At 40.7% G+C, this 13,272-nt stretch overlaps 1 protein-coding gene across 1 annotated transcript in view; it reads left to right on the forward strand.

Annotated features, from left to right (window-relative positions):
- The window catches only part of GAP43 (growth associated protein 43), a 212,516-nt gene that overhangs the window by 92,130 nt on the left and 107,114 nt on the right, over positions 1 to 13,272 (forward strand). The window contains exon 2 of the mRNA XM_030204964.1: positions 9,923 to 10,511. Coding sequence (XP_030060824.1) covers positions 9,923 to 10,511 — 589 coding nt within the window. The remainder of the gene's footprint in view (positions 1 to 9,922; positions 10,512 to 13,272) is intronic.

Here is a 13,272-nt window from a genome sequence, read left to right on the forward strand (position 1 = left end):
AGGTGGAAATGTTATGTTTTGGGGGTGTTTCTCTGCTAAGGGCACAGGACTACTTCACCGCATCAATGGGAGAATGGATGGGGCCATGTACCGTACAATTCTGAGTGACAACCTCCTTCCCTCCGCCAGGGCCTTAAAAATGGGTCGTGGCTGGGTCTTCCAGCACGACAATGACCCAAAACATACAGCCAAGGCAACAAAGGAGTGGCTCAGGAAGAAGCACATTAGGGTCATGGAGTGGCCTAGCCAGTCACCAGACCTTAATCCCATTGAAAACTTATGGAGGGAGCTGAAGCTGCGAGTTGCCAAGCGACAGCCCAGAACTCTTAATGATTTAGAGATGATCTGCAAAGAGGAGTGGACCAAAATTCCTCCTGACATGTGTGCAAACCTCATCATCAACTACAGAAGACGTCTGACCGCTGTGCTTGCCAACAAGGGTTTTGCCACCAAGTATTAGGTCTTGTTTGCCAGAGGGATTAAATACTTATTTCCCTCTGCAGAATGCAAATAAATTCATATACTTTCCACAATGTGATTTTCCGGATTTAATTTGTGATGTGCTATCTCTCACTGTTACCAATAACCTACCCTTCAATTATGGGCTGCTCATGTCTTTGTCAGTGGGCAAACTTACAAAATCAGCAAGGGATCAAATACTTATTTCCCCCACTGTAGGCATCATCATAGATATCACTTTGAAATCTCTGCTCAGTGTACAGCAGGGGTGGTGGCCTAAAATGCAAAGAGAATGTTAGGAATTATTAGGGAAAAATGGAGAATAAAATGGAAAATATCACATTGCCTCTGTATTGCCCCAAGGTGCAACTGCACCTTGAATATTTTATGCAGATCTGGTCACCTTATTTCAGAAAATACATAGAAAAGTGAGACTCAGGAAAGGGCAACCGCACTGATAAAAGGGATAGAATAACTCCCCTAGGATGAAAAGATAAGAAGTGAGGGTTCTTCAGCTTGGAGAAGATATCATAGGAGTCTATTAAATGGAGTGTAATGGGTAAATGTGAATCAGTTGTTTACTTTTTTTTTTTTTCAATAGCTTTAATTTCAGTTGTTTACTTTTTAAAAAAGTAACAAGACAAGGAGGCACAGCATGAATGTATTAAGGAGGCATTTTGATAAGTCATCTATATCCATGACCAATTTCATAGCAGAAACTTTTTGTTTTGAAAATGGCCATTTGCTAGATGTTTCTGTTCTCAGTGCATCTATCTTTTAGGACCATTTTTGAAAAAAAAAAAGTAAACAACTGATTCACATTTACGCACAAAAACAAGCTATTGGGCTACATGGGGATCTGGCCACACAGACATCCCAGCAGAGCATCCTAAGGGGCACTGCAGTGGATTTCACATAAAAGGTCCGAGGTACAAATCTCACCATTACCCTCTTATATTGTATGGTGAACCCTTCAAAACCCACCAAAAACCTAGTTTACCCAAGTGTACACTACAGTAGCCCTTAAGCATGCAGATTTCAACTCTTTGTAGTTACTGTAGGTTTTTGGTGGTGTTTTGGAGGGCTCATCTTTTCACCACAAGTGTACCAGTTAGAGTGGGATATTGGCCTGGGTCTCCTTCTTCACAGTGTACTGCACTAACCACTAGGATACTCCAGGAACCTGCTTGCTGCTCTAATAGGACTGGCCATAATATCTGAAGCTGTTTCTTTCCCATCTTTGGGGGGAGGGTGTCAGTGACCACTGGGGGAGAAAGGGAGGGTTATGCCTTAATCCCTACAGTGGTCATCTGGTCATTTTTTGACATCTTTTTGTGACTTAGTTGTGATTGAAACAGGTGTAGACCAAAACATCTTTTAGCCCTGGACATTTTTGCTTTGTTCTATTATGGAAGAAAAACATCCAAGTTATGGGAATGGACAAAGCCCGCCCCCAACATGCCTCCAACAGGCCCCTTTGTGATTTGCATGCACTGCAGAGAAAAACATCTTAAATCACAGTTTTGAAAATTACGATTTGGATGGGTTTTTTTTGGAGAAAAATATCCAAATGCCACTTTATGCCATTTTTGAGGCATGTTTTTCTCTTTTAAAAATGAGCCCCTAAGTGGCACATTTAAAATGCATTCAAGAAAATATATTTTTTACTCAATGCATAATTAAGCTTTGAAACTTGTTGCTGAGGGAAGTAGTAAAAGCAGTTAGTATAGCTAAGTTTAAAAAGGTTTGGACAAGTTCCTGGAGGAAAAGTCCATAGTGTGCTATTGAAATAGACATAGGGAAGCCACTGCTTGCCCTGGGATTGGAAGCATGGAATGTTGCTACTATTTGGGTTTCTGCCAGTTACTTGTGACCTGGATTAACCACTGTTGAAAATAGGGTACTGAGCTAGGTGGACCATCGCTCTGACCCAGTATGGCTATTCTTATGTTCTTAACTTCCTGGAGGAAAAGTCCCTTAAAAAACCATGGATACTGGGCTTGATGGACCTTTGGTCTGACGTAGTATGGCAATTATGTTCTTATATCCTCTCTTAAGTAAAGCATTAGCAAATTTCCAAGTTTTAGAAGTACATAAGTAATGGCACACTGGGAAAAGACCAAGGGTCCATCGAGCCCAGCATCCTGTCCACGACAGCGGCCAATCCAAGCCAAGGGCACCTGGCAAGCTTCCCAAACATACAAACATTCTATACATGTTATTCCTGGATTTGTGGATTTTTCCCCAAGTCCATTTAGTAGTGGTTTATGGACATGTCCTTTAGGAAACCGTCTAACCCCTTTTTAAACTCTGCCGAGCTAACCGCCTTCACCACATTCTCCGGCAATGAATTCCAGAGTTTAATTATGTGTTGGGTGAAGAAAAGGTTTCTCCGATTTGTTTTAAATTTACTACACTGTAGTTTCATCCTAGTATTTTTGAAAAGCGTGAACAGATGCTTCACATCCACCTGCTCCACTCCACTCCTTATTTTATATACCTCTATCATGTCTCCCCTCAGCCGTCTCTTCTCCAAGTAGAACATTTAGGGGTCCTTTTACCAAATTTCTGTAAAAAAAAAGAAAAGAAGAAAGTAAACACAGGAAACAGGGTTGAGGAGGGAAGGGGGGGGGGGGGGAGATGTCAGACCATGGCTGGGCGGGAGCAGGGGCATGGCAGCATCATCCTTGCCTCAAGCGGCAGATTGCCTTGGGCTGCCTGGGTGCATAAATAACAGAGCATGTAACTGCAAGGGGAAGGGGCATGCACATGAGACAATGAGTAGGGCTCCCACTTATGCAAATGTAAGATGTGCTGATACCAGGTTATGCTAAGATTCTATAGTGAAATCTGGGCACCTAGAGGCCATTACAGAAAAGGCTCTCACCACGCATCCATAGGATGCCTAAAGGGAGATGCCCAGTTATAGAACACCCTATGAGATCAGTTCTTGAGTGTACGTTGTGGGGAACAGAGTGAAAACTATGCACTTCACCATGTGAGTGAATATATCTCCACTGGTAAAGCTATCATTGTCCAGTAACCATTTAGTACTCAAGAAATTCTGTCAGAACTTTTTTCTAATCACCCTTGTTTAATCAGCTTCAGGGTCTGACATCAGTTTAAAATCACTGCTGATCAAAATAACTCCTTCTGCCAAAGAGAAAAGTATAATTTGAAATTAATTAGGAAAAACGAACTGTTAGAATTTGGAGAAAATGCCAAAATTAAAGTAATATTTCTATTATATACTTCCCTTTGATAATTAGATACCTTCCTTCTGCATCTCTGTTTGCAACGTCTAAGACAAAGGAAATATTTTTAGATAATAAAATTTCAACCTTTTGCTTCTTTTCATCCATAGAAGAGAAATAGGAATGATTTACACACCTGGATTTAGGATGAAATTCATTAGATTTTTTAATAGTGTGTTTCTTGTAAAACCACCACTGCTAGATTCAAATTATTCATTTCATGTCTTCATATGATGTAATCCTCTTGAATGGGGACTAAAGACCCATAAAGACTAATATTCATAATAAATATTAGGGCAACTTTGGAAGTTCCCAGAGAAACCAGTTTTGTAAAACTTCAGGTACCCACCCTCCCCTCCCCCCATCTTTAGCCACTATCAAGGAGGCAGCGCTGAAGGTACTTCATGGCACAGCCATACAACTTTGATTGTATCAAAGGAATGTTTTATAGTTATCCAGTTAATTTTATGTAGATAAACTGACATTGATATTGACCTTATAGACCTGGATTCAGTAAATGGAGCTCAAAATATGGGCACAAGAATAAAGCCAAGTGCTGAACTTCATATGATTAACTAAAGCAGTATTTTATGAAGATTTGAATAACATGGAAATTTAAGTGCACTATATAGATTGATAAAATAAAAAAATTATAGTCTGATGATAAGAATGGAGTCCTATATGTGCTGGCGTTAAAGAAATAATTTGCTTGCTGCCAAGCAGGGACATTTGAGGTCTTTTTCCTCCATTTATGAACATAGATGTAGAGAAATCTGAGCGTGATTTAATTTCAGCTAATAGTATTTGCTCAATATTTGGCACCAGAAAATGTTTGTGCTGAACGGTATTCTATAATGGGTGATCTGGGATTGGTGCCCTTTATAGAATAGTGCATAGAGCCGGGATTTATGCCCAACTTTGGGCATGAGGATTTACATCAACTGAAACCTGGTGTGGGCACGTGTATTGGATGCGTGCTGGACCATTTCTCCAGTGCGTCTGGAAAAAAGGATTTTTGGGGAGGCTGGGAAATGCATATGCAGCAAAATGAAAATCAGCGCACATCTATTTATGGCCTGAGCCCGTAACACCACCCATTGACTTAGAAGTGAGGGCTCACACGTTACCCACACAGTAACCATCTAGCGAGCGTCAACTGCCGATAACCGCCGGGAACACCCCTGCAGTAGAAAATTATTTTCTACCACGTCTTTTCAGTGCACGCCAATTACTATAAGGTGGTAATGCCGATTTGATGCACACTGCATGCGCGTAGGCCCTTGCTTGCCTTTGTAAAAGGGCCCCAATAAGATTTGTGCACAGATCTTTATAGAATAACAGTTAGCAAGATAAGCATGCAAATTCAAATTGTTCCCAATTAACGCTAATAACTGTTAGCACCCAATTATTGGCACGAATTGGCTCATAGCATGGAAATTTGGTGCTATTTATAGAATTCAGGGGATAATGTTCAAGGACAACCTAATTAGAATTAACTGAATTAATATCAGAGTGTATATTCCTCAGTTTCCCTGATCCTAGTTTTGTGATAAAATGGAAAGGAGAGTGCAGATCGTGAACTCAACTGGGGTCTTGTATGCTTGTCTATCCAAGATGCTAACCAATTTATTGAAACACTGGAGAAGTAGGGAAGAGTTGATGACCAACCACACCACTCAAAATTTCCAGAGTTTGATTGTAGTATAATTTATTAACAGACCAGTGAACGCTCACTGACACAGTAACTGTGTATGCCACTGCTTTGCAAGTTAACACATAACTTGGATTGATTCTCTTTGAGACGCTGTGAATTATAGAATTTTTGTACAGATACCTGACTCTTGACGCAGGCATCCTTTTTGCAGAAACATAGCCCATGTCCAGTCTACTATGCCTGCTGGTGTTACTTGAGAGCCAATTTATTGAAGCATGAGCTACCAAGATGGTAGAGTACAAAAGAGGAAGATGGCAAAAGCCGCCCTAGATAAGGAATTGTATCTCACAATCAATCACATTTCATAGCTGGTGGCTGGAATAGATCCTCAGCAGTGTAGGCAGAAACAGCTGGGTAGACTGGCTGTGCCAATTGCTCTTTTCATGCTGTCAACTAGTGTTTTAGTAGTTGAGGGGCCCCTTTACTAACCCGCGGCAAAAAGTGGCCTGTGGCAGTATGAGCACATCTTTTGGGCGAACGCAGGTCATTTTTTACCACGTCCTAGAAAAAGGGCCTTTTTTAAAGGGGCCGGAAAATGGACATGTGCCAAAATAACAACCAGCACGTGTCCATTTTTGGCCTGAGATGTTACCGCCACCCATTGACTTAACAGTAAGGTCTCATGCGCTACCTGTGCAGTAAGCATGCAGCTCGCCCCCATTGCCATTTACTGCCGGGTAAGCGCCACGTGGTAGAAAATAGAAAATATTTTCTACCACATGTTTTCGGCGTGCGCCAAATTCAGAATTACCACTTGGGGCATGTGGTAGCTAGGTGATAATGCCGATTTAGTGCACGCTGGACATGCATAGGCCCTTACACATCCTTGTAAAAGGGCCTCTAAGTAAATTAACCAAATGGGAGCTGAAAATCAGGGGAAGCATATGAGCCATTCAGAAGTTTGCATTTGTAAAAAAACAGTATTGTCTTTGGTTGGTTGACCTTTTATTATTATTATTATTATTATTATTATTATTTGTGGCATTTATACCCCGCTCTTTCCCGCTCAATAGCAGGTTCAGTGCAGCTTACAAAGTGTGGTACAACGTATCACGGAGGTAATACAGGTTTGGGAACAATGTATCAACGAGATGACATAATTACATAAAGTAGGTTCAGTGCGACTTACAATGTATAGTACAAAGTATCGTATGAATGATACAAAGTATAGAACAATGTATGAACAAAGTGTCATAGAGATGACATAATTACATAGAGTAAGACAATAGTAAGTGATGTGGGGAAGCGATTGGAGTGTGGGTAATACTAATGGTGTGGAATAATGTGTGGAATTATGTTTGAGAAATTAGGCCGGGTCATTTGGGTAGGCTTGTTTGAAGAGGTAAGTCTTCAGCAGTTTTTGGAAGGGTAGGTGTTCAGTGGTTTTTCGGATGTGTCGAGGTATGGCGTTCCAAAGTTGGCTGCCTTTGACAAAGAAGTTGGATGCATAGTAGGTTTTGTATTTGAGGCCTTTGCAGTTGGGAAGATGAAGATTGAGATATGTTCTAAGCATTTTGCTTGCTCTGCTTATATATTCTGCCAGAGTGTAATCATAATGCAACTGAGAATAGAAGCCAATATATTACTGCATGCTTGAATGAGAGTGAAAGTTAGACAGTGCATAGCTGTGAGTCCAAAGGGCTGGTATAGGGGTCCTTGTACTAAGCTGTGGCAAAAAGTATCTTTAACGTTCCCTTGGATGAGTTTTTTTCCATGCATTAAGGCCATTTTTTTACTGCAGTTATAAAATGGCCAATTTTCTATTTTTTGTGTTAATGGCCATGTGCTAATGCTGCCATTAATGTGCAGTCACTATAAAAATTATTGTGTGAACGTTTACTGCTACCCATTTTGTAGGCAGTAAGAGTTCATGTGGTAATTCTGTGCTAACCAGTTAATGCATCTACTTTAGTGCACTCTAACTCTTTAGTACACGAATGCCCACTCTCTGCCCCTTGACTTGCCCCCTCCCAAAAAATACAAATATATTTGGTGCCAGGAATTGGCATATGATAATTTGGTACTTACTGCAGGATGCCTAAGCGCATCCCACAGTATACTATTTTAAGCTTCATTAGGCATGCGTTATCTCCTAACTCAGTTCCAAGTTTATTTAGAGTTTTTATCCCATCCATCAAATTTAATGTCTGGGCTGATTTGGACGGTTTACATTCTTATGATAAAAGGGAGAGGAGTGAGAGTATAGTGAACAGACTGTGCAGAAGGGAAGGAGCAATACAGGGGCCGATATTCAGGCTGCCTCCCGGGGTTGGTGCTGAGCCCAGATATTCAATGCCAGGCAGTTTTCGGTGACCGGCATTGAATTTCCAGGTTTATTTTGATTGGTTTTGATTGCCTGGGACCACGCCCAGAACAGGATCATACCTGGCCCTTTATTTTCAACTCTAGGAGATCACGGGGAAGAAATTCACACACACACACCACTAATAAATACATAAATATAGATCAAAGGCCTTTGGGAGAGAGAAGAGGGTCACACCTAAATTCAGGCCATGCACCCACAACTGTCTCAAAATCTGTCAGGTCCCTCTGCTCTTTTAATAAGAATGCATTAAGTCATAAATTAACTGGTTACAAAACAAATCATGGGACACAAACTTTGAAAAATCATTGGCTAGATTATATTCTGCTTACATCTGCAAGTTCAGGGGATTCAAGGTACTTTCCAAAACTGCTAGTGATTCCAGTAAAAATCAAATATATATAGGAATGTGGAACTATCATACATTATTCCATACATCATCTGTATGCTCAGACATCTGCACACATCGCATTCACTTCCCTGTTCTCTTCCAAACATGTTTATATCTAATAAAGGTTTCCTGCATCTGGTAATGACAGCATTTAGTCATTTTCCATCTTATTTACTAGACTAACATTTAACCCCTAATATTCCTCTCTATGAATATGATATAACCTTAATATCATTAGTTTAAATTTAACCAGCCAAGCCGATATTCAGCACTGGCCAGTTAAGTTTTAATCAGCCAAAGATATTCCAGCTATTTGGCAGCCTAATTTGGCTACCAAACTTAGGGGTCCTTTTACAAAGGCACGCTGAATATGGCTTGCGGTAGTGTAGGCGGGTTTGGGGTACGCACCGATCCATTTTTTAGCGCCTGTAAAAAAGGCTTTCTTAAAAATGTGCCAAAAATGGATGTGCAGCAAAATGAATATTGCTGCGCATCTATTTTGGGTCTGAGACCTTACCGCCAGCCATTGACCTAGTGATAAAGACTCACACGGTAACCGGGCGGTAATGACCTATGCTCCAAATGCCACTTGGCACGCATCTGTTAAGCACGCCTGAAAATAAAAAATATTTTTCAGACACATGTATCGGACGTGCACCAAAAATGAAATTACCACAAGATTGTGATGTCATTTTACTGAGATCCCTATAGGTGAAGAATAATGGGCTTCAAGTTTTAGAGGCATGTTCGATGTGCAAGTGTAAAACAGGCCATTTTGGTGGGGGAGCCCTTACTGCCAGCCATTGAGATGGCAGTAAGGGCTCCCACGCTAACCCCACGGTAGTTCCGGATTGGTGCGCAGCAAGCTCGTTGCTGCTCACCAACCCTTTAGTAAAAGGGCCCCTATGGGTTTTGGGTGCACAAAATCCAAATTGATGCCAATTAGCACCCAATTATTAGCACTAGTTGGATCATTAGCCAATTTAGTGTGGTGTATATCTTGGATCAGCACTCAAATATTGGTTCCCAATTTTTGGGCACCATATATGGAATCTGAGGGTAAATGGGTATTTTCAGAATAGGACCTAGGAGCCCTGCTAGCACTTTTTGAGTATGTGCGTAAATGTGGGCACCAAGGTTGTAGGATTGCTCTTTAAGGAGCCCTTTTACTAAGCCACAGCAAAAAGTGGCCTGTGGCAGTGCAAGCACATCTTTTTGGCATGCGCTGGGCCAGTTTTTACCACGTCCAGGAAAAAGGGCCTTTTTTAAGGGGCAGAAAATGGACATGCGGCAAAATAAAAACCAGCATGCGTCCATTTTTGGCCTGAGACCTTACCGCCATTCATTGACTTAGCAGTAAGGTCTTATGCGCTACCCGGGTGGTAGGCATGCAGCGCACACCCTCTGCTGTTTACTGCCAGGTAAATGCCACACAGTAGAAAATAGGAATTATTTTCTACCTCGTGTTTTGGTGAATGCCAAATTCAGAATTACTGCCCGGTAGACATGATAGCCAGGTAGTAATGACAATTTGGCGCACGCAGGACGCACTTAGGCCCTTACGTGCCTTTGTAAAAGGGCCCCTAAATGTTTTCATTTTCTACAAATCTAAAAGTGTCAAAAAGGCAAAGATGTAATCTATGACTAGATTACCAGTTTTACATTCCAATTTCCTTGCTTAGAGTGTCAAATGCTGTCCTAAGGGTGACAGCTACAGCAGGCCTTAAAGTGTTCTTAGTACAGAGGTTATATGTTTAATTTTCCCTTTGTTTATTTTGCAGATTGAAAAAAATGATGAGGCGGACCAAAAGATTGAACAAGATGGTTCCAGCAAACCAGAGGACAAAGCCCACAAGGCAGCTACTAAAATCCAAGCTAGCTTCCGTGGACATATAATCAGGAAAAAGCTGAAGGGGGACAAGAAGGAAAATGGTCCTGAAGTCAATGGTGAGATTGGTGAGAAGAAGAATGAAATCCGTGCTGAGGTGGAGAACCATAAGAGTGAAGCACCTGTATCAGAAGTGTCTCAGTCTGATGGTCCCCAGTCCATAGAAGGAAAGAAAGCCAACAGCTCTCCAACGGAGGAAAGAAAGCAGGAGAAAGAAGGTACACCGGATGCTGCCACTAAACCTGCAGAGCAATCTCAGACCACCCCTGTGGAGGAGAAGCAGGCTGCGGCTGAAAAGGACACCACCACGCAGGGTACCAGTGAAAACTTGCACCCTTCAGACGCTGATGGATCCCAAGAAAAGGAGGAGGAGTCCAAACAAGCCGATGTGCCTGCCACTTCCCCTGCCACGGATGCTGCCAAGGCAAAAGAGCAGCCACAAACTGAGACAACAGCTGCAAGCCAAGTGGAGGAGAAGACAGGTAAGCACACCTGCCATGGAAAATAAGGATTAGATAACTTAATTTTTCTCTCTATAATAAAGACACTAATGTTTAGATTTTATTCAATTTTATTTACAAAAACATTCCAAGGGACATTTGAATTAGAATTTTCACAGGTTCTGATACAAAAATTTAGGTTTGTTAATGGACAAAAACACTATTTAGGGGTAAATTTTCAAAGGTTTCAAAGTTAAAAATAGAGTTAACCATCTTAAGTTATCATGGGCTCCTTTTACTAAGCTGTCATAAGTGCTTGTGCATGCTTAACGCAGCTTAAAAGGACTTACTTTGGGATATGCTTAGGTACCCTGTGGTAGGTTCCTAATCTGCATGCACAAACTACAAGCTAAAAAATATTTAACATGTTTTTGCAGAGCACATGACCAGTTAGCACATGATTAGCACGTGGTCCCTTACCACTTACAAAATAGGTGTTGGTAAGTTATCAGGCGTTACTTTCTTTAATGACTGCACACTAATGGCGACATTAGTACATGTCACAAAAAGAGCATGAAAATGCAGTTTGCTAACAAGATGGCAACCCAGACTGTGTGGAGCTATAACTACTACTACTACTATTTAGCATTTCTATAGCGCTACAAGGCGTACGCAGAGCTGCACAAACATAGAAGAAAGACAGTCCCTGCTCAAAGAGCTTACAATCTAATAGACAAAAAATAAAGTAAAAAAAAAAAATCTCACAATTTAAACGAGGCCTCAAAACTTAAAGAGCAATGGTCTGATCAAATGTCACAGTCTATCCCCAAAGGGGTTCCCAGATATTATCATTGGCCCCACTAAATTATCTATCTACAGAAAAAAAGAGAGCCACAAAAAAAAAAAATCCTCCAGAAATGGAGAAAAAAGTTGCTAAGAGGGGTCCTTTACTAAAGCTTAGCTCGAGTAATCTGCAGCAGGGCCCATAGGAATAAAATGGGCCCTGCTGTAGATAACTCGAGCTAAGCTTTAGTAAAAGACCCCCTAAAAAAACAAAGAAAAATAGCCAAAACCCACGCTTCATGCTCTTTTTGAGATGTTTTGAAAGTTTTCTACCCCTCATGTATTTTTAACATTAGTACATGGCCATTAATAGAAAATCAGCCATTTTCCTGCTGTGGTAAAAATGGTCATAGTGCGCAGGAAAAACCCATGTAAGGGTGTGCTAAGGCCACTTTCTACCATAACTTAGGGGGTCTTTTACTAAGGCGCGGTCACGTTTTTGGCACGCACTAAAATTGTAGGTACGCTAAATGTTAGAGATGCCAATACATTCCTATGGGCATCTCTAACGTTTAGCATGCCCACAATTTTAGCGTGTGCTAAAAACGTGAGCGTGCCTCAGTAAAAAACGGCTTAGTAAAAGAACCCCCCACACATTTTAAACTAAGTGGGCTTTCATTCACTAGAAAGTGTGTGCCTAGCTTTATAACATTGTTTCTTATGGTTACTGTAGAATATACATATGAGGTGCCACAGGAAATTAGGTGCTGTCCTTTTAAGTCTCTCTTTCAGCTTTAAAAATTCCCTGCTCTTTTCTTTACTCTGAGTCCCTAACTGTACTCAAAGGTTTCCCCCGATGAATAGGGATATGTTTTTGTTTTCTAATAAAATGAAAAAGCAATAAAAATACAATTTGATTAGAAAACTACATGAAAATATAGCCCTCCAATTTTTTTCTCACTTTCTTTCAGAAATGATAAAAAATCCAAACATTGAAAACTGTGCCCAATCAGGCTTTCTCTATGGCTTCTCTACTTACTTCCTCTATGGGATTACCATAGTTGAAATGGGGCAGAAGCAGTGCCTAATCATGGCAGAAATGGGGCAGAAACAGTCCCCAGACTGGTCTCATTTTCAAAATGGCACTGGCAGGCATTGAAGCTGGCACAACTTTGCTTTATGGATGTGTTACGGCACAGCTAAAAGCAAGAGGGACTTACTGTATATCCATGAATTTCAATCTCTGATTCTGATTCTGTCCTCTTTCTGGGGCCATAAATATAAGATTAAATAGTATATATTATTTTTCACCCAGGAGATCAGCATTGGCATCAAAAGTGTCCCATCCACAGTGAAAACACGTTAAACTGTGTCTCTTTGGCATCCATTACCAAACGAAATACTCCCTTGACACCACTCTTGATTGTAGGGCAGAGCTGATTGGCTTAAGTCCCATCTTCATTTTTCCTCTCTGAATCTGTGACGCGTGATTATGGAGATCATAAAAAATGAACTTGGAAAGCAGTGAGTTGGCATTATCAATGGGAAAAGTACAACACGTAGAATAACCACAAAAAAAATGAATTGGGACACTAGCCAATGTCAATGATTGGGCTTTTTGCCATGACATACTTGGGCACTGCTACTATAAAAAAGCTTACCATGAAGAGTAGTAATGAACTGTCGGATCACTGTCTTTGTTTCCTTTCTCTTTCTAGTTTTTCCTTGAAAACACTGGCAGTCATTATTCCAGTATCGGGTATAATTCATCATACAAGTAATACATACTTGTCTATCAAGGGGCTCACCAAGACTCATCAATATATAGAGCTTCTTTGTGTGCATACCTTTGTCTTTTCCTCTTCCAGTACTGATATAATACATAGTTGCTTTTTATAAAAAAAATAAAATTAAACATTCTCTTTATGTAAAAATGTTCCAACGTAAGGAAAAGTTCCAAGAACAATTGCATGAAACAAAAATTATACATAATGAAATACTGATTTCTCGGAAGAGATGA

Source organism: Microcaecilia unicolor, chromosome 5 (genome assembly GCF_901765095.1).
Source record: "Microcaecilia unicolor chromosome 5, aMicUni1.1, whole genome shotgun sequence".
Lineage (NCBI taxonomy): Eukaryota > Metazoa > Chordata > Amphibia > Gymnophiona > Siphonopidae > Microcaecilia > Microcaecilia unicolor.